Source organism: Bos grunniens, chromosome 12 (assembly GCF_055505025.1).
Source record: "Bos grunniens cultivar Pamir isolate PY7600 chromosome 12, Bosgru_T2T1.0, whole genome shotgun sequence".
Taxonomy (NCBI): domain Eukaryota; kingdom Metazoa; phylum Chordata; class Mammalia; order Artiodactyla; family Bovidae; genus Bos; species Bos grunniens.
The window spans coordinates 12,254,758-12,278,043 of NC_141176.1; the positions used below are offsets into that span (position 1 = coordinate 12,254,758).

The window sequence follows — 23,286 nt, forward strand, 5'->3', positions numbered from 1 at the left end:
TGCTTATTCATCTTCTCAGGAAACACTTTTGCCTCTGCTTTCTCTTTAAGAATCAGATCAAGAAGATGTGGCACATATATACAATCAAATGCTACTCAGCCATAAAAAAGAATAAAATAATGCCATTTGCAGCAACATGTATGCAACCAGAGAGTACCACACTAAGTGGACTGAAGTCAGAAAGAGAAAGACAAATACCATATGATATCATTTATATGGGGAATCTAAAATATGACACAAACAAACCTATCTATAAAAATAGAAACAGAATCACATACATAGAGGATAGACTGGAGCGGGGAGGAGGGAAGGGGAGGAGGGGTGGGGAAGGGGGGGAAGGGGTGAACTGGGAGTTCAGGATCAGCAAACGCAAGCTGGTATGTATAGAATGGGTAAACAGCAAGTCCTACTGCACAGCCCAGAGAACTGTATTCAACAGCCTGTGACAAACCGGAATAAAAAAGAGTATGAAAAAGAACGTACATAATACGTATAACGGAGTCACTTTTCTGTACAACAGTGATTAATACAACATTGTAAGTCAACTATACGTCAACTTAAAAAAAAAAAGAATCAGGTAAAACCAGGCCATTCTTCATTTACAATTCTTTCACAATGATAAAACTGAAAGGAACCTCTAACCAATTAAAAACTGGCATATAGTACACCCATAAGAAACTTCTCATATATCACATCCATCTCTGTTAGCTTCAACTCTAATTCAGGCATTTTTCTTACGAAACCAAACTCCTTCATTTAGCAGCAACCTTACACCTATGTCTACTAAGAGACTTAATATATCCTTGTATAAAGGGAAGATGCTCAAACTGTCCATTTTTTCAAGGACTTTACAACCTGTAATAAACCATAATGGAAAAGAACATGAAAAAGAATGTATACATACATATATATATATATATGCATATACACACACATATGCATTTCTGAATCACTTTGCTGTATAGCAGAAACTAACACAACATTGTAAATCAACTGTATTTCAGTAAAATAAATACGAAAAAAATCCCCACATACCTGAGGGGCATGATCTACTTATCAATGAAATGTAAAGAACAGTTGCCTGGAAACATACATTGACTGCTTTTAAGTACACTGAGTTTATTATGTATTTGAATTGATAATAAGAAAATTTTACTTAATAATAAAATTAAAATTTTAACTTAAAAAGAGTAGAAGGAGATGTTAGAACAATGATTGGTAAAACATGACAATTTCAGAAACAAAATGTTCATGGTTTCTCTGGGCATTTAGGTAATTGGAATTTTCAAAATTCAAAGCTCTATACCATATGTACTCAATCATTCTTTAAATCAACCCTGTGATGTAGTAAGTAGTATCATCCCCATCATCAAACGAAGAAAATATGGTTGAGTAATCTACCCAAGATCCAGCAGCTAATAAGTAGTGGATCTGACATTTAAAGGCAAGTTTTTTGACTTTAAAGTCTACACCCTTATCCATAACCATGCTCATAAAACCTAAAATTAGATAATTCATTCTAATATTTCAAAGGGGATGAGTGCAGTTATTAGTGATCTAGAATAGTACTGTCTAGCAGAACATTCTACAATGATGGAAATATTCTTTATGCTATTGGCGTGCCATGGCCATTTGAAATAAAACTGAGCAACTGAATTTTTAAATTTGCTTTAATGTGGCTAGTGCTACTACACTGAGCAGTGAAGTCCCAGAATTCCAAAGGTGCTAAACACACTGCATGGTTAAGGCAGATGCCACAATAAGAGATTACAAACCCTACAAGCCACTAGACAGCTAACCAGTTAAGTACAGGCTATATTACAATCCCAAGGGGGCCAGAAATACCTAGGATTCTCTACAAAACCTATGGAACTAAAATATATTTGGCCTCCTCTTGTAGTTGGAGAAGGAAATGGCAACCTACTCTAATATTCCTGCCTGGGAAATCCCACGGACAGAGGAGCCTCGTGGGCTTCAGTCAATGGGCTCATTGAAAGTTGGACACGACTTAGCGGCTAAACCACCACCACCACCCCTTTTAGTAGGGGCTTTAAATAGTCACCTTTAGCTGAATCTAAAAGGAAAAAGAATCCCCAAACTGGCTCCACAGGAGGAAAATGGAGAGACAGCCCAAATGCCTGGTTCTTAAGGTGTGGTCCCAGACCAACAGCATCAGCATCACCTGAGTACTTCAGACATGTAAATTCTAATTTCCATCCCAGAATCACTGGCTCGGCAATCTGTAAGTTAACAAGCCCTCCAGATGATCCTGAAAAGTGTTGACATCTGAGAACCATTTTATAAGGAAATTTGGAAATAAACAGTGAGAAAAAGCCAAAAATATCCAACTCTGCTCAAGTAGGTGTCAAAAATGCCTTAAAAAGAGAGTAACTGAAGGCAACAGGCTTGTGCTGGCCTCACTCTTACCATTTCCTTAATCACTTGGATTTCTTCACTTTTGACAAGTGGTTTCATGTAATGGAAAAAGAACATGGTTAAGAATTCTGGCCCCAGCCACTGCTGTGTCGTGCTTCCAATAACAGGGGGTTCTGCCAAGGCGATGATTCTGAAGGAGGGGTGAACAGGAAAAATCGATCTAAAAGGGAAAAAAAAGCTTTTTAAGCATAACCTTTTGTGTCAGAAATTAGGTCACAGTAGCTAAAGCCTAGGCAATAATAAGACTATGGTACAGATAAAGCTATTACCCAAAGAACAAGCTCTGGAAAAACAAAGGTCAGGACATTCTAAAAACCTAAGATTAAAACAAAAGAATTACCAAAGGTTAATATGTGATGTACCATGTCAACTGATGAAACTCCATCGCTGGCATGATTCACTGTTTTGGAAAACATGAATCCATGTTTTTGGATATGTTGTTATACCTACAATAAATTTACATAGTCCCTTGAAGGAAAAAGTGAAGGTGAAAGTCACTCAGTCGTGTTCGACTCTTTGTGACCCCATGGAAGATACAGTCCATGAAATTCTCCAGACCAGAATACTGGAGTGGGTAGCCTTTCCCTTCTCCAAGGGATCTTCCCAACCCAGGGATTGAACCCAGGTCTCCTGCATTGCAGGCAGATTCTTTACCAGCTGAACCACAAGGGAAGCCCAGTAGTCCCTTGAAACATAACCCCAAACAGTTCATATTCACTACATAGGTCCCCTGTCTTTGTTCAAAATCTCCTGTCTTGCAAGGAACTTCTATGTCAGTCATAGAAAGACCAAGAAACACTACTCAGGATGAAGAGACTTTTTACAATGCAGAAAATTTAAGTAGCATAGGGGATCAGATTAAAATTTAAATTTGGATTGGCAATAAGAATACTTAGGTCTTTAAAGGTGGAGAAAAGTGAACTTCCATGTAATTCACTCTTTTGTCATTTAATAGGAAACAATGTGATTTTTACAGTGATCTCTTTGATAAGTCCCTGTTAGGGAATCTGAAGATGTAAATATAAGATAAGATTTCCCATGGTTTATGAAATGAACTTGAGTAGTTTCAGAAGGAGCTAGAAACCCTTTATCATGATCTAATCATGAGTAATATCAGTTCTTATCAATTCTCAAAACTGTAGTGCAAATAGACCTTTTGCGGGTTATATCATCCTTGCTGAGAAAGGAGAAATGAAACTCAAACACCCGCCAAGATCTTCAGAAAAATAAAAATAAAGGGACCTAAATGGCATTTCTTCATTGCCACCAACTATTATGATAGAACTCAGGAGTTCTGTGCTTGGGCAGTGAGAATATCAGGAGATAAGAAGTGTGTAGAGAGAATCAGATAAATACTCGGAAGATTAAATATCAGAAAAAGTCCCCCCAATACAACAGGAAGCTTCACTGAGTCCCTGACAGTATGATTTAGAATTTTAGAGGGCCACAGCATCATTTGTAAGCCAGGGAAAAGCAGTTTATAGGAATGGTCATATGAAACATCTGGGTGAGTTCATAAAAGCTACTAAATACCATTTCATTTTGCTAGGTAGGGTCAGGGGGAGAGACTTATTTATAGATATTCAAGCATAGCATGGCAATGATCTGTCCAAAGGAGTTGTACTAGAAAGAGAAAAGGATAACAACACAGATAATGACTTGAGAGTCCTAAGGATGGCACGATCACTCAGGATTGCTAGAAACTACAGTCACACAACAAAACCTGGACAGAAAAAATTCTATGATCTGAAAAGAGAAGATTATTCCATTTTCCACTTCTGTTAAAGTGGTTTGCCATAATCCAGAAAGTCTGCCTCAGGGCCCAGCAACAGATGTCGGATTCATCTTTGATCCTCTTCTCTCCTAGCTGGGACAAAAGAAGGTGGGAGAGACAGAGCCTGCTTATTTGTGCTTTGCTCAGAATTAAAGCTGCAGATGTAGTTTTCCACTCAAGATGGTGAGGGACACTAAAGTAGGGAAAAAACAAAACCAAAACCCAACAAGCAAGGGGAATTTCAATTGCCATCCTTAAACCAACAGGCAAAGAAGCAAGTGCCCCAGGTAACTGTAGATTCAGGCCTAGGAGTACAACTAACATGAAAGCAAGCAGGCTGGTTTTAACTTAAACATGAAGATGGTCACTGCTTATGAGGTACACTGTGGCTTGCTTTTTGGTATGGACTCCAGCAGACTGGCTTCCCCGGTGGTGCTAGTGGTAAAGAACCTGCCTGCTGATGCAGGAGACATAACAAATGCAGGTTCTGTCCCTGGGTTGGGAAGATCCCCTGCAGGAGGAAATAGCAACAACCCACTCCAGTAATCCTGCCGAGAAACTTCCATGGACAGAGAAGCCTGGTGGGCTACAGACCATGGGGTCACAGAGTCTGACACAGCTGAGCATGCACACACATACATATATGTACACACACACACACACACTCTAGCAGGGTACCCAAGTGAGCGGGCCAAACTTAAAGGGGGCAGTTTCTGATGATAGCTGATGTGTCAGGAAAATAAGTATTAATATAAGCTGACTATAAAAATAGCCAACTGCTAAATAACAGGAAGAGAAGGACCTGTTTGCTTGTTAAGTTCTCCACAAAGGCTTCCTTACATATAAACAGGTCATATGGAAAGTTGTTTTCTGATGATGTTACATTCTCTGAGTCTGAAAGTTAGAGAGCAGAGCACGCCTGAGGACGGGCCATGTACTTCCAGATGTGATATGACATGCATGCGTGTGTGCTAAGTCTCTTCAGTCATGACCAACTCTGTGCGATCCTGTGGACGGTAGCCCACCAGGCTCCTCTGTCCATGGAATTCTCAGGCAAGAAGACTGGAGTGGATTTCCATGCCCTTCTATAGGGAATGTTCAAACCCAGGGATCAAACCCACATCTCTTACGTCTCCTGAATTGCGAGTGGATTCTTTACCGCTAGTGTTACGTGGGAAGCCCCGTGATCTGACATACTGGTGGGTAATAGAAAGGCTGAAGAAGTAATAAATAATTGAGAATTAGGAAACATGCAGTATGAAAATTTTAAATCAAGGTTATCTTCAATTTTACTAGAATTTAACAACAAATAACAATTGAAACTAAAGATATGGATTAACTTCAGATAAATAGATATCATTTCATAAAGATTAAAAAACTTTAAAGCAGAAAGATCTTTTACAAAGGCTTAAAATATTGGGGCCAATGTTTGTTTGGGGGCATAAGTAAAAGTTTTTAGAAAGTAAAATACTTTCCAATGCTTCTCAACAATAAAAAGGAAATTAATTATTGGTATACAACAACAGGGAATATCTCAAAATAATTATGCTGAGAGGCCAGACCCAAAGAACACATACTGTGCAAATACATTTATATAAAGCTCTAGAAAAATGCATATAGAAAATTTTCTATAAAGAAGCTGAGCGCCGAAGAATTGATGCTTTTCAACTGTGGTGTTGGAGAAGACTCTTGAGAATCCCTTGGACTGCAAGGAGCTCCAACCAGTCCATCCTAAAGGAAATCAGTCCTGAATATTCATTGGAAGGACTGAGACTGAAGCTGAAACTCCAATACTTTGGCCACCTGATGCAAAGAGCTGACTCACTGGAAAAGATCCTGATGCTGGGAAAGATTGAAGGCAGGAGGAGAAGGGGACGACAAAGGATGAGATGGTTGGATGGCATCACCAACTCAACGGACATGAGTCTGAGTAAACTCTAGGAGTTGGTGATGGACAGGGAGGCCTGCCATCCATGGGGTCACAAAGAGTCAGACACAACGGAGCAACTGAACTGAACTGAGAAAATGCACGTTATATAGACTAACAGAGAGCAGTTTCCTGGGGTGAGAGAGGGTGGTGAGAAGGATTAAAAAGGGGTCAGACAGCACTTTGGAGATCATGGAGGTATTTACTATCGTGATTGTGGTGACAGTTTCATAGGTGTATAAAATGTAAAAAATTATCAAACTGTACACTGTAAATATATATTTGTATATTTGAATTACAAAGCTATTAATAAAACCAAAACTTCAATAAGTTTCTATCTTCTGACAGAAATTATATGCTACATTTCTGTCAAATGTGTATGTTAAAGAACTTGAAACAATAACATAGAAGGTTTTTATAAAGATATTAATCATGAACTGAAAAAGGATTTTGTAACTGGCCTTTCACACTGTAATACTAATGTTCCAACTCAGAACCTGGAGGTTATGCAAGTCTGTACACAGTCCACATTTCTCCTGCTTTGCAATGTAGCAAAGCAAATTCCTACTTCATCTTTATCCCACACAATGTCTAATGTGACAGATAAGTAAATAGTTAAATAGATAAATGTATTGCTGTTGTTAATAACCATCACTGCAAGAAACTTTTTGAAGACCTTTGTTGGCAAGGACAAAACAAAGATAAGTGATAAGTAAGAATAATGGTTTTTCATTAAGAGCAGAGCAGCTAGTCTAAATCTGGTCTTGAATGAGTTTTTGAGAGAAGGTGCATTCTTGTATCAAATATGTGATACATTTGTGTATAAGAAGACAAAAGTAATACATACAATAATAAGTAATATGGCTTCCCTCGTGGTTCAATGGTAAAGAATTCACCTGCAATGCAGGAGGCTGCCTGCAATGCATTGGATCCCTGGGTCGGGAAGATCCCCTGGAGAAAGAAGTGGTAACCCACTACAGTATTCTTGCCTGGGAAACCCCATGGACAGAGAAGCCTGGCAGGTTACAGTCCATGGGGTGCAAAGAGTTGGACACAACTTCATGACTAAACCACCACTGCACAGACCCTTCACAAGCACAGAGTTTAGAACTTTTACTTGACCATAAAAATGTTTAGGATTATTTTGCAAAATCAGAATTTGCTTACGGCACTTTGTTTTGAGAACCAAACACAGAGACTTGGGCATAAAATCCTGGATCTAACTTGAATTTTGTTAAAAATGTACACAGACTAATTTTCCAGAAAAGAGATCCTGAGGTTTCTAGAGGAAGTGGGAGAGAATGCTCAACCCTAACTACCTTCAAACGTGAGTAAGAGTAAAATCTAACAGATTGAGGATTGTGCCCAATGTCCACTTACAGTCCATAAGTAATTAATAGAAACTGGAAGATTATCAACTCTCTTCAATGTTTAACCATAATCAATAAAAAAATATTCAATAAAAATACAAAAACATTAGAGCATGTATAATTACAACTGAGACTAGGCCTCTAATCTTTATTGCTTTCCTGGGATAACCAGAAGCCTATTTTTGGTAAAATAAACTATTGGTAATTCACAGAGGTTCTCACCCACCCTCATCTAGGCTCTGACCAGCAGCAGGAAGGGACACATTTAGAAGCCTGTAGTATTTGTACTCCTCCTTTCCCCAAAGAAATTTTTCTCATCAAAGGAAATAGTTCTATTTTGGTCCTTACTTCCTGTAGGAAATGCTGGCATGGTGTCTGGTGAGCACGGCCATCACGTTATTTCTAACCCCAATGTCCACAGGATTCCAGGTGTCCTGCACTAGAAGGGAAGGCTCTAGCATTTATTTAGCTATTTCTAAAGGAACTTTAGCTATGTCATTAGCTGCAAAGAATACCTGCAGAGCACTACAGAAACGATTGAGGTATATGGTGAAATTAGAACACAAAGAAGGTCAGCAGAGGAGTCGAATATAATTGTACTGAAACTGGGTTTCATACGATGAAGTTGAAAGGCTTGGTAGCTCCCTGCTAGTAGCTGATAATTATGAGGCTCTATGTTATCAGACTTGTCATTAAGAGCAAAGTAGTCTTAATTAGTAGGTTCATAAAAGGAAACATTGCTAGCTCAGAAAGTTATCGAAAACTGGATGAATAGAATCACTTTACCTTGAGTTTTCTAGAAGTTGTTCTGGGTTAAGATTTATTCGTGATTCCAAAACATTTACCAAGTGTTCTACTATGTATCAGATACTGTGACATTTGAAACAAAGGATGAAGTATAGGGCATTAGAGGGTCCGGACTACATTACAGTCCTCGATTCCAGTTTTTTCCTAAGACCCAAGTGCACCCTCTCCCTTTCCTTTGAACACCAAACTCCTTTTTGTGACAATTTAAGGTTGTTCTTTTGTTGCTGTTACTTGTAACTGAAGGATTCCTGCAGAACACAAATATGAAAATTGTTCCTGTCTGAAAGCCAAAATGTATCTAAATTTACCAAACTGGGTCTAGAAGCAAAGTAGCCTAAATCTGACTTCCTTTCACTCTACCTTTGATCATTTTCTCTATCTCAAATGCCCCACAAGGAAACAAAGTAGTAATAGCTGAGTTTATTTAAAGATGAAGAGAAATAATAATCACTTTGCTGCACTTCAGTTCCATGCTTAGGTATGGAATGAAAGAATAGAAGATTTGAGCCTGAGTTTCTAATTTATAGTTCAGATGCTAATGCCAAGAGTGACATATTAGACACGGACAGAACACAGGCTCAACTCAAGCTATTTGTCAAGTAACATGACAACGGGTCACATTACTTACAAGAACCACTCATGAAACAAATTAATTTTCTCACAGGACACAAATTTCCCACTTTTCATGCTATGCTATTTCCTTTCGGTGGAGCTGCCCACACTCAACCAAATGAAAACATCCTGGACAGATACAGTCAAGTGGCTGAAAGGAAGAATCTAATCTACTATAACCCTAAAGGACAACATATTTATTCTAAGAAAATAGTGTGTTTCTCCGGTTAAAAAAAAGGAGGAACACTGATAAGGAAAGGAACCAGGCTGTCAGCTGGCAGAAATACTTTGGATGGAGAGGAGAATTCATTTTGAGACAACTCGCCTCTGAAAAGTTAATAAAATCCTGATAAATTGATAGAATGTAAGAGAAAGAAAGAGAAGTTCAGCTCAGGAGGCTCAACACCTAACTGATGATATATACAGAAGAGACACCAGCGGAAACAGGAGCGTGAGTGGAGAGGGGTGATGTGTACGCTGTGCGTATGGAGAGCAACACGTCCAAATCAGGGCTAGTCAGAACACGCCACGGGAGGAGGAGGAAACGGACAGAAGATGAAACTGACAGGGTTCCTGATGTGCCTGAATGTGCTGAGAGGAGATACAGACAACAGGCAAAGTGCCTCTACAAATCTAAGAGCATAGACATTATATCAAGCGCTTTTTCCAACCACAAGAGTATGAAACTAGAATCAATTATATGAAGAGAAACAGGGCCTTCCCTGGAGGCGCAGGGAAGTGCGAGTGGGTAAGAATCTGCCTGCCAATGCAGGGGACACGGGTTCCACCCCTGGGCTGGGAAGACTGCACCTGCCACGGGGCGACTAAGCCTGCACTCCACAAGAGAAGCCACCTCAATGAGAAGTCTCTGCACTGCCAACCAGAGGGCAGGCCCTGCTCACTGCGACTGGGGAAAGTCCACCCGCAGCGACAAAGGCCCACTGCAGCCATAAACTAACTAACTGAAAAAAGAAATGGGAAAACACAAACACGTGGACACTAACCAACATGCTGCTAAAAAACCCCATGGATCAATGAACGGAAGACGAAACCAGACAATATCTCAAGACAAACTGATAATAAAAACAGCTTTCCAACATCTATATGAGGCAGCAAAAGCAGTTCTAAGAGGGAAGTTCATAGCAATACAAACCTACCCCAAGAAACAGGAAAATTCTCAAACCTAAGTTACCATCTAACAGAATTAGAAAAAGAACAAAAGCCTGAAGTCAGTAGAAGGAAAGGAAAAAAAAATCAGAGACAGAAAAAGTAGACACCAAAAACTAATTGAAAAGATCAATGAAACTGAGAGCGGTCTTTTTTTTCCCTTAATGATAAACAAAACGGATAAGCCTTTAGTCAGACTCATCTGAGGGGAAAAAAAAAAGAGGACCCGAATAAGCCAAATAAGTAATGAAAGAGAAGTTACAACCAATATCGCAGAGGTTAAAAAAACATAAGAGAGTACTATGAACAGTTACATGCCAACAGATTAGATAATGAGAATAAATGGATAAACTGGATAAATTCCCAGACTGAATCAGGAAGAAATAGACAATCTGAACAGACTGATCACTAGTAGTGAAACTGAATTAGTATTCAAAACACTCCCAAGCAAGTATAGGATCGGATGGCTTCACAGGGAAATTCTATCAAACATATAAAGAAGGGCTAATAACTATTCTTTTCTAACTACCCCAAAAAATTAAAGATAAGGGAACTCAAATGTGTTCTACAAGGCCATCATCACCCTTATACCAAAACCAAACTAAGACAGTACAAAAAAGAATATTAGATGCTAAAATAAATGCAAAAATTATTGACAAAATAATAACAAACCAAATTCAATACAGAATAATGTGAATATAGATGCAAATTTTTTTGACAAAATAATAACAAACCAAATTCAACAATATATAAACAGGATTATATACCATTATCAAGCAGGATTTATTTCAGGGATGCAAGGATGATTAAATATCCACAAATCAATCAATGTGATATATCACATCAAGAAAAATAAGGTTAGAAATCACATGATCATCTTAATAGATGCAGAAAAAGCATTTGACAAAATTCAACATCCATGTATGATAAAAAAAAACTCATCAAAATTGGTATAGAGGAGACACATCTCAACATAATAAAGGCCATTTATGACAACCCAGAGCAAACACTAACAAAACAAAAAGGCCACCTATGGAATGGGAGAAGGTATTTGCAAATGATATGTCTGATTAGGGATTAATATCCACAATACACAAACAGTTCATACAGCTTAATACCAAAACCAAGCCAAACCAAACAACCTGACTGAAAAGTGGCAGAAGTTGTGAATAAGTATTTTTCTAAACAAGTTTTACAGATGGCCAAAAGGTACCTGAAAAGAATGCTCAACATGGCTAATCATTAGAGAAATGGAAATCAGAACTACAGTGCCATACCGTCTCACACCTGTCTGACTGCCTATCACCAAAAAGAGCACAAACAACAAATGTTGGTGAGGATGTGGAGAAGAGGGAACCCTAGCACACTGTTGGTGGAATGTAAATTGGGGTTGCCTCTATGGAAAACCATATGGAGGCTCCTCAAAAAAAAAAAAGCAAACTAAAATGGAACTACCATATGATCCAGCAATTCTACTCCTAAGTGTATAATCCAAGAAAATGAAAACACTGATTTGAAAAGATACATGGACCTCAATGTTCACAGCAACATTAATTACAGTAGACACAATATGGAAACAACCCAAGTGCTCATCAACAGATGAATGGATACAGAAGATGTGGCACATATATACTGGAATATTATTCTGTGTAAAAAGAATGAAATACTGTCATTTGCAGCAATGTGAATGAATCTAGAGAATATTATGCTAGGTGCAATAAGTTAGACAAAGACAAATGCTGTATGTTTTCACTTGTGGAATTAAAACAAACAAACAAAACAAGAGAACAAGTGAATACAACAGACACAGGGAACAAACTAGTAGTTACCAGCCGTGAGAGAAGTGGAGAGGAGCAAGACAGAAACAGAAGATGAAAATGTACAAACTGCTATGTATAAAGTAAGCTACAAAGATACATTGTATAATCTATAGAAACACTGAATCACTACGTTGTAACCTGAAAATAATATTACAAATCAACTATATTTCAATTAATACACATACACACACACAAATATTTGTATATAACTGGATACTTACTAGTTGTCTTAAAAATAAAAAGTCAAGCCAAATTGGAAAACTTATTTTTTTGGTGCAAATAAAGTATAAACGTATATGTGCCAACTTTTTAAAGAAACTCGCCTTCACTAATAAGTTTCTGTGAGGTAAAAGAGATCCAACCAGTCAATCCTAAAGGAAATCAGTCCTGAATATTCATTGGAAGGACTGATGCTGAAGCCGAAACTCCAATACTTTGGCCACTTAATGTGAAGAACTGACTCATTTGAAAAGACCCTGATGCTGTGGAAGATTGAAGGCGGGAGGAGAAGGGGACGACAGAGAATGAGATGGTTGGATGTCATCACCAACTCAATGGACATGAGTTTGAGTAAGCTCCGGGGGTTGGTGATGGACAGGGAAGCCTGGCATCCTGCAGTCCATGGTGTCGCAAAGAGTCAGACATGACTGAGCGACTGAACTGAACGGAACAAGAAAAAAAGAGAAGAAGGTAACTTCTTTACTGTGTTCCCACAGCATTATGTAGAGATCTTTATTGTAATATTTAAAAGCTGCATTTTAATTTTTTATTTATATATTTGCTGCTCTTCATATGTAGGCAATTACTAACTTTAGGAAAAACAGAACATACGTAAAAAGAGAAACATAACTGTAGTCTACTGAATGACTCAGCAGTGTACAGTTCTTGCGCCATTATAATAATGCAAACACTGAATGACATTGTAAACAAAATTATTACCTAATATTTAGGAAGAATGGGAGATAGGAAGTATGCATGTGTAGTGGGAAGGGGGATGGTGGAAGAAATATAAACTATAATTTTCCATAGTAGGAAATCAATGGGCAGTGCCCAACACTGAAAAATAAATCCAGAAATGTCAATAAAAGTATATTATTTAGTGACATGGAAGTAAATATCAAAAGAAACAGCTCAGAGTTGAAAGTGGTCATCTCTGAGAAATAGGCAACAGGAAAGTGTCCCAGGACACATAACAGAGGACCGGTATTTGAAAAACTGTCTGGCTCAAGTTTTATGCATATTTAACAATAATTAAAAAAAAAATTTTTTTTAAATAAGTGAAGGAAATAAGCAGCACTATGATCTGTCTCCACCGGTTTCAGAGTGACTTCTGGAGACAGAACTGAGCCTGGTTTCATTCACGGGAATGATGAAAATCAAGGGTGATGAAGACAGGACGCTTTGGGAAAGAAGCACTACCAATCAGTCCGAGTCAAATCCTGAATGTGAAGCCTGGGGCCACTTCGTTCCTGAGAGTGTGTTCATTTGTAAAACTGCTTGTGACCATGAGGAGAACTTGGGCTCCTTCCACAGAAAAGGGCTGCCGTTTCCTGGATGTTTGGTGAGCAGACAATGCCCTTCGAGTCCTGAGGGAAACCAATGGGCAGCCCTGCTGGGAGCTGTTGCCCAGCTGCTCTGATTCGTCTCCCTGAAAATGCAAGTGCTCCCTGATAGGTGAGTCACATGCAAATAAGGTACAGTCGTTTAATGTCATAATCCCAAGGTATGATATATGAGAGGGCTCTTTATAAGTTGCCTCCCTCAACACTCAACCAAACTACTTACTGGCTAGAAGAATCTGAGGATAGGCAATAGCCGTGTAATCAAGCAAATTTTTACAGAGATAATAAGATTAAATATTTTCTCTCTACGAAAAAATTCCAAGGATAAAACATAAACACAATAAGAAACACACATAATTAGCATTTGCTGGATTTCATTGTTTTAAATATGGCAGCAAGTCCTTTAGGGGAAGGAGTGGCTTCAATCAAGTAAGATTCAATTAAGTGACTGGGAATTCCCCAAAGTACTAATAATAATCTCTAATTACGTGAAGATATCCATGGAAATGTAATGAGGCAGAAAATTACTTATAATTGCTAGATCTCTTCTAAAGGAAAGCATAGTATGCAGCTGAAAGAAATATTTTCTTCGAAACTTCTTAATTTGAAGATTTTAGGGAGCTAGGCATGAACCCTGGGTATAGCGGGGAGCAGGCTGCCCCTCACGATCAGCAGGGACAGCCAATCTCATCTACAAACAATAAGTGCTGGTAAGGATGTGGACAAAAGAAAACCCTCTACACTGTTGCTGAGAATGTACACTGATACAGCCGTTACGGAGAACGGCATGAAGATTCCTTTAAAAACTGGGAATAAATCTACCATATGACCCAGCAACCCCACGACTGGGCACATACCCTGAGAAAGCCACAATTCTAAAAGACACATGCACCCCAACGTTGACTGCAGCACTATTTACAACAGCCAAGACATGGAAACAACCCTAGATGTCCATCTACAGATGAATGGATAAAGAAGATGTGGTACATACATACAGTGGAATATTACTCAGCTATAAAAAAGAGCAAATTTGAGCCAGTTCTAGTGAGGTGGATGAACCTAGAGCCTATTACACAGATTGAAGTCACAAAGAGAGAAATAAATATCGTGTATTAACACACATACATGAAATTTAGAAAAATGGTATTGATGAACCTATTTGCAGGGAAGGAATGGAGATGCAGATGCAGAAGCGAATCGGTGGGACAAGGAGAGAATGTGATGAATGGAGAAAGTAGCATCAATACATATACTCTCGCATGTGTAAAATAGATAGCTGGTGAGAAGCTGCTGTGTAATATAGGGAGCCCAGTCTGGTGCTCTGTGATGACCTAGATGGGTGGGATGAGGCTTGAGTGGGAGGGAGGCTCAAAAGAGAGGGCATATGTGTAACATTATGGCTGACTCAGACTTCCCTGGTGGCTCACATGGTAAAGCATCAGCCTACAATGCGGAAGACCCGGGTTCAATCCCTGGGTTGGGAAGATCCCCTGGAGAAGGGAATGGCAACCCACTCCAGTACTCTTGCCTGGAAAATCTCGAGTGGAGGAGCGTGGTAGGCTATACAGTCCATGCGGATGCAAAGAGTCGGGCACGACTGAGCGACTTCACTTCACTTCTTCATGGCTGATTGACATTGTTGTACAGCAGAAACCAACACAACATTGTAAAGCAATTTTCCTCCAATTAAAAAGTAAATTTAAAAGAATTTTCAAACCCATAGGAAATTTGAAAGAATAGAATGTGAACACCCAAATATCCTTCACCTACATTTCACCAACTGTTAAGACTTCACCACTTTGTGTTCTTGCTCTCCCTTGCTCTTTGTTTCTATGTGGTACATTTGAATCCATTCATCACATCTTCTTTACCCTGAAACGTTTGGAAGTAACTTGAAGGCATCTTTTTATGTTATCCCTTAGATATTTCAGAATATGGCTCCTAGGAATAGAAATGTTCTCCTTTGTAAAACAATAAACAGAAAACTCAATTAAGAAGTCAGGAAGCCAGAAGGAGGAGCTCTCATGCCCTGTGACAGACAATAGCAGGGTCAACAGGAAGAAGAAAACCTTCCTTTGCTTGCCTGGCAAGAGCTCAGCCAATGAGAGATGGTTAGGCTGCCAGGAATAGAATGAAAAGCACCACACTTCCAACCCTCAACTCCACCAATGCACTCTCTGTTCGTTATAGCTCTTCCGACTTTCTTTTTCCCTTTTAGATGAGTCCTTCCTCCTCTTCTTGCTGCATAAGGACTTGCATGTAGCTCCCCATGGTTAGAGACCCCTTAAATAAACCCATTTTTGTTGGAGAAACAACTGGAGGTGTATTTGTTTTAGGCTAACACCTTCATAAACACAATACCATTATGAAACCTAAGAAAACTGACATTAATTCAATAACATGTAAACTTTCTCAATTGTCCCAAAATGTCTTTCATAGCTATTTTCATTTGATCTTCTGATCCAGGATCCGATACATTGAATTTGGTGGCCACAGTTCTGGAAGAAATGTTTAAATAAGACACAAAGGGCACTCCTGCATCAGATGACAAACCCCAGAAGTAACTGATCACTTTCTTGGCGGGTAGGCACAGTTAAGCGTGAGACCCTTTTTGTTTTTTCCTAAATGATACAAAATTTGGGGCCAAAATTGAACTGCTCGGACAACAGAAGAGGGATTATCTTCTCAAAGCTAATGCTCTTATAAGATGTTTAAACACTTCCATAAAAGTAGGCTGAAAGTACAGAGTACATGTGTTAGTTGCTAAGTCGTGTCCAACTCTTCGTGGCCCCCCGCCAGGCTCCTCTGCACATGGGATTCTCCAGGCAAGAATACTGGAGTAGGTTGCCATTTCCTTCTCCAGGGGATCTTCCTGACCCAGGGATCAAACCTGGGTCCTCCTGCATTGTAGGCAGATTCTTTACTGTCTGAGCCACCAGGGAAGCCCTTCAGAGTACATCTTGGAGAGCAAACTCAAGCCTTAAAAAGTGTGCAAATAAGATCTTGTCTAGGACACCAAATTAGTAAGCCATTCAAAGTGATCTTGGTTTGAGCCTAGGTTTAGAAGAATAATTTTTAAAGACGTGCACTTGACAATAAGAGTAAGAGTAGTATACCCCGTTACCTCTGCTGCAGCTGCTCATCAGACATTTGCAGCTCCTCCTTCAAGCGCAAGTACCTGTCTTCTCTCAGCAGCCTGGAGCCATCATAGAGGCTTAGCTCCCGATCATGGATCAGCCTAATGGACAGGAGAAGGCCAGGAAACAAATGAGTCAGTTTAAATGTTGAAGCTATTAGAGGTATAGTCAGTCAGTTAATATTTTAGCCATTTCTATTATTACTGACAATTGAGTCTGTTTTGTTAAATGCACTTTTTGATATTTTAAGTTAGCTAGTACCATTATACTTGGCAAAAACAGTTGGTTTCTGTACTGGAGGGCAGTAGTCACGGTTACTAGATGTGAACAGGGAGGACAAAGAGGAAGAGAAGGAGCTGGAAAGGGGAAGGAGGAGGGAAATGAAAAGCAACAGCTGAATGAGTGATTCAGCATAACCACAAGGTAGATATTAATGAACGAGGCAATTGGCACATACTCCCTTGAATCTAAGGTAATACTTTAAGACATAGTATTATCAAAATAGTTCTATCTTTGCAATTACAGGATTTAGAATATCTAAAATCTTTACAAGGAAATAACTAGTGATATTCCAGATACCAACTATGATGGAACCTAGCCGTCCACGGCACAAATAGCATTGTCTTCCAGATGCTGCAGAGCTTACAGAGTGCTGTTCTAGATTCTACAGCAGCCACTAAGGTTTCCTGATGTCCACTGTGCAACTGCCCCACAGACTTCTGCCCAGTGAACACTGAGGAGAGGGGAGACTGCACACTGCAGAGCTCAGCAGCACGGGCAGTAGAGCCACCCAGGTGTGGATGCGAGCCCCAGCCCCGGACCTTATCCGCTGAATGCCTGGGGAGGGGAGAACTGACCCACCTGCCTAAAATTTTATCTTGTATAAAACTAGGGCAGTAACACCAACCTCACAGTATTGCTGTGAAAATTACATAGCTAATGTAAGGCAGGTGCTGAACATAGCTGTTCTCAATCTTAGCTGCACATTAGAATCTACTGGGAGCAGGTTAAAAATACCAATGTTCAGGACTCACCCTGGATCAATTACATCAGAATTTGAGGAGGTGGAGACCAGGCATCAGTCATTTCTAAGCCTCACTCCCATAAGGAGATTCCACCGCTGAGACTCTGAGAAACCCTGGCTTAGCACAAGGCCTCGCACAGATTAAGAACTCAATGGTAGCTGCTGCTGCTGTTACTACTACTTGGCCACATGGGCAAGAAAGAGCTAATAAAAGGAGGCAGCAGGCACTATTTCATTTGTGTTTGCATTTGTCTGTTTAGAAGAGGGAAAAACTGTAAATACATGGAATGTTTATGATAAATCACTGGAAGGTTGTGGTTATGACTTTTAAACGTTCTCAAGCTGAATCAGGATTAACAGTGTTTTTAGAATCTTTAATTGTACTTGGTACCTGCATCTCATCAAGGACAAAAAAACTGACTACTCAGTTCAGGAACTGGATTATTCCACTTATTTGAAATTTCCCAACAAGTTAAAATTTAGAGTTAAAAGTTCAAAACAAGTGATAGAATCAAGATGTAACAAACAAACAAACAAAAATAGTATCATTAATCTCCCAAAGTGACACAAGATGGGACTATTTTCCGTGAAAGTTACACATGAAGTCTTAACATAAAAGAGAAGTTAACTATGAATGGGTGGATATTTGCCCTACCTAAGCTGAAATAAGAAACACGGTTGACACAAATGTTGAAGTCTGTAAACACAAAGTGAACTTCAACCTATATAAAATATAATCAAAGAGCCATTATACATTTTACATAAGGAACTATATTTTCTCTCTCAAAAACAAATTCCAAGAATGTATCAACCAATAACGTAGGTCTAGGACTGAAAAAGGAGTTTGTAAACAGTGAAGCTTTGACTCTGACATACTATAGAAACTTCAATTGTGACTTATTGCATAGATCAATCAACATATATATAAAGTCTCAAAACTACTACTGAAAAATTTGCCTTTTTCCGCTCCTACACAGAGAATTTTGCTATGGCGCTGGCTTTTCCCAAAATGTTCATTACTCGAAGTTCTACTCTACTGTGTTTACAACAATAAACACATCTGCTGTTATACTTGGATATAGAATTAGAAATTCCTTGAGAATTATATAATCCAGTTTAAATTAGAAGATTGAGAAAGCTTTCTGTGACTCATAACCGACCTCTGTAACACAGCAAGCGTCCCGGCATTGACTCTGTGAATGCCATCCAGGAGAACCAGCTTTCCTTCCAGAGCAGCGTTTACAAGGGGCGAGGACCGCCAGGCAGTGTCTCCATTGGGAAGCGTGTACCTCTGCTGTAGCAGATCACGTGCTGTCATATCCTGAAACCCGTCCCAACACCCACCAGAGAAAATACAGAATTAATTTTTAAGACATGGACAATAGCTTATTTAGCCTTAGAGTTACCTCTATCTGAACGTAATATTCCATACAACAACTGGGAAGTCATCTTCTCCAATCCATCAAAGAGAAAGATATTCAGAATCTTTTCTTGGTTATCTGAACTTTTTTCCTATTACTCACCCACATAATATAGTGAGGGCTTTTTTTCCTCTTTTTTATTTAGAATTTTCTTCTTCTTCTGAAATGTTTACTTGGTACCTACGCAGATGATGGCAGTTAACTTCTAGAGAACTTCAATGGAATTTTACTCAATCAGCTTTACTTGTGAAAGGGCCAAAATGTATGACTTCCTTTTTAAGAATTAGAGGCCACAGAAACTCATTAGGAGGAGATGCTTTATTAATAATGTGCGTTTTTTGGCAGTTGAGTTTTCCTGAAAAGCCGTGCTAGGAATCACCTCAGCGACTCACATTTAAAGAGACTTGAAAATGGAGGAAACTGAGAAGAGTCACCAGATGAGGAACAGGACCTGACAGGCAATAGCACAGCGCTTACAAGAAAACACGGTGCTAGTGTTTCAGCAACAACAGTGCGGGCATAAGATATCCACCTACTATAAAATGATTGGGGTGTGACAATATGAACATCTTCTCCTCACATGTGTTAACACTGAAGGTAACAGTTTCTTTTCTGTTATGGAGTGTGCACAGTCGTGTCTGACTCTTTGTGACCCCATGGATTGTAGCCCTCCAGGCTCCTCTGTCCAAGGGATTCTCCAGGCAAGAATACTGAAGTGGCCATTCCCTTCTCCAGGGGATCTTTCCAACTCAGGGACTGAATCCAGGTCTCCTGCATTGCTGGCTGATTCTTTACCATCTGAGCCACCACGGGAGCCCTTTCTGTTATTGGCTTCAGATAAATTCTGTGTCACTTACATCAAACAAAGCTAAACATTTACAGTCAATCTTAGCCAAAAATTTAAAAGCTTCTGTAAATTCTTTGATACCCAACTCTAGTTTCAAGATGACAGAAAATGAATGAATTTGTTTATATTCATGACAGCAAAAAATCTGTATTGAAATCAAGATTGAAATGCCTCGACCATCAATTTCCTCATTATCAAAAAAGTACTGACTTAGTATACATTAGCTTATAATGAATCAACAACACTTGAAAAACAATAATATTCAAGCTGATAAAATAAAAATTCACATTTTTTAGGCAAGAAAAGAAAAATTTAAACATAAACGTTCTCTTCCTATTTGGCTCTCCTCCCTCTCCTCTAGTGTGCATTTTTGCAACCACTTTATGCATTAACCAGACTTCCCTCATGGCAGAAAGGCCTATTCAATCATAAAGATCAATTTTCCTTCTTCTGGGACCATCCACGTAACTTCTCAGAAGACAGCATTCCTTTCTAAATCCTGAAAGGGGTTCCAATGACCCACTACTCACCTTGTATGTACAGACATCTCTGGTGTCTTTAGGTACAACTTTAGGTACAAAGCCAAGATATAATTTTCCTTAAAGACAGTGATTGGTGCAAAACAGACTAAGGAGATACTGGGCTACACCTAATAGAAGTTCTTGGCTTAATTAATGTAATGACCGCATTCATGTTACTAGCTATATTTCTTACACTCTATAAGATTATTGCTTCTTGCATGGCCAAATGTGTGACTAAGCCTCAGATAAAAATTAATGACATTAGGTGCCTTGATATGATCAGTCAAATATATAGTTCTATAAAACCAATGACTGTAATAGTGTGATTCTAGATATGGGAAGAAGCAGCAAAAGAGAACCATTTCCTTTCCAAAGAGTCAGACACGATTGAGAGACTAAGTACAGCACAACATATAAAATGTATAACAAAAGAATATAAATTAAAAGGTGGGATACCTTCTTCACGTTACCTCCTCTCTGAATACTTCTGTGTGCATGCATGCTCAGTCACTTCAGTCTGTCTGACTCTTGTGACCCCGTGGACTGTAGCCCACCAGGCTCCTCTGTCCATGGGACTCTCCAGGCAAGAATACTGGAGTGGGTTGCCATGCCCTCCTCCAGGGGCTGTTCACCACCCAGGGACCAAACCTGCTTCTCTTAACATCCCCTGCTCTGGCAGGCAGGTTCTTCACCACTAGAGCCACCTGGGAAGCCCCAGAGAAGGCCGCTTATTGCCTACAGAAATGCCTAAAGGAAGTTAAAGAAATGGTTGGGGATTAACTGTGAAAAATCCCAGCTTCATACTGAAAACCGAGGGTATGCTGACCCAACTCCTGAGTCTCTTGCGTGGGCCCAGGAAGAGGAGATGAGGAATGTGACTGTGGCATTAGAGGTTCAGACTCCAGTGGAACTGAGGTGAGCAACTGGTAACATTTTTTATTTTTTTTTAATTTTGACAGAGAAAATTCCTTACTCTCACACCAACCACATCCTTAATCACTGTTTTGTGAAAGATACAAAACAGCACAACTTCATTTTGTAGTCATGAATGATTCATATTTTGTTAATTCATACAATGTCTACAATACGTGCCTCATTCAAACAAGTAAACATTTACTAATAAAGATCATGAGAAAGACAACCAATACGTAGGGCTCCTTTTTTCCAACTTAGCAGCTGTCAGCCTTTTACTGACTGAAGTAACCTGAAATTAATGGCTTGCTGCTACACAACACGGAGAAGGCAATGGCACCCCAGTCCAGTACTCTGGCCTGGAAAATCCCATGGACGGAGGAGCCTGGTGGGCTGCAGTCCATGGGGTCGCTAAGAGTCGGACACGACTGAGTGACTTCACTTTCACTTTTCACTTTCATGCGTTGGAGAAGGAAATGGCAACCCACTCCAGTGTTCTTGCCTGGAGAATCCCGGGGACGGGGGAGCCTGGTGGGCTGCTGTCTCTGGGGTCGCACAGAGTCAGACACGACTGAGGCGACTGAGCAGCAGCAGCAGCTACACAACAAGCAGTAACAGATCAACAAGAGTTCAAAGTTACTACTGCCAGCCACAACAACAGACCAGAACAGTCTCCCTCCCTTCACTCTTCCGAGGAGCAGAGAACAGAAAACACCTGGCATTTCCGAACACAGCAGCTCAGTCCAGGTTTACCCCTAAGGTCTCCGCAAACTATTATGAGAAAAGGAGCCGTTCTTCATTTCTACTGTACCTGTGTACTGAAATTAAAAAAAACCCTAAGGGGGGAAAGTATTCTCTTTAATAAAAGTAGTTGGTTTTCATAATTAAGATCCTGGAGAAAAAGAGAGAGGATTGAGAGAAAAGACAGAATTCCAGCTTTTTCTTAAAAAGATAATTGCCCCCACTTCCCTTAATATTAGTTATAATAAGAAATTATTTTCAATTGTGAGTTATTTTCCACTGTATGACAGTACAAGCACACCAAAGTAAAACCGAATTTTCACAGAACTGAACCTAATCAAGTTTAATAAACAGAATTTTTTCACAACAGTCTGAAATGGGTCAGTAACATGATCTCAATATTAAGTTAATTTTTAAAACAGAGTAACAGCTTTTTCAAGTGTTTCTGTCTACAGCATTTGGATTTAGTACCATGAAGCTGTTTTAATATCTTTATTTATTTTAAAACATATGGCAACATGGAATTGTTAGAAAATATGTCATTTTCTTATTCTTCTTGCTTACACACATATCCATAAAGCTTACATATTCTGCTTGCATACATATCCATAAAGCAAGTGCAAAAACAAAATTTTAAAAAGAAATATGCTTACTCCATATGAGCATTTTGAAAGCACACTAATAAAAACAAAGAACAATGAATGTCCCAATTTTTGCATATATTTTTCTTATTCTTGAAACCTTTGAACTTAAGAGAATAAAAATAGCACTAATGATATCATAAGAGGCCAAACCATTTCCTCTTTCTGTGTTTCCTTAAAAATTTAAAAATAACAGGACATGAAAACTAGTTCCTTTAGAACACTATTGTCTAACCTTAAACACCTCACCCCTTCATTCAGATCCCTGGAAAACATCTATATATGTCTTAAGATTCTGTGTCATTATGAATTTTGCTCCTGTGACTTGCAATAGAGAAACTCTACTAAAAATAAAAATGTCCTATTACAATGAGAAGCATAGCTGCACAAAATGTACCAGAATGTAGACTTGAACCCTAAAGCAATTATAAATGCTTTTAGGACCTCTGAATGCTATGCATTAATTTTTCTGAGATTCCCTTGAGAAACCTGGATATAGGCAGGTAGTTTGATAAATAACTTCAAAAAGTGGTTGTGTGATCAGTGACTAGAATAAGACTAGAATTT

General features: G+C 39.1%; 1 protein-coding gene across 3 annotated transcripts in view; it reads right to left on the reverse strand.

The window, feature by feature from the left end:
* The window catches only part of VWA8 (von Willebrand factor A domain containing 8), a 390,356-nt gene that overhangs the window by 271,560 nt on the left and 95,510 nt on the right, over nucleotides 1-23,286 (reverse strand). For all 3 annotated transcript variants that reach the window (XR_015137814.1, XM_086328813.1, XM_086328812.1), the window contains 3 exons: nucleotides 18,797-18,957; nucleotides 16,600-16,713; nucleotides 2,428-2,596 (listed from right to left, as the gene is read on the reverse strand). Coding sequence is in view for 2 of the 3 variants with exons in the window: in XM_086328813.1 (XP_086184939.1) it covers nucleotides 2,428-2,596; nucleotides 16,600-16,713; nucleotides 18,797-18,957 (444 nt within the window). In the remaining variant the exon portion in view is untranslated. The remainder of the gene's footprint in view (nucleotides 1-2,427; nucleotides 2,597-16,599; nucleotides 16,714-18,796; nucleotides 18,958-23,286) is intronic.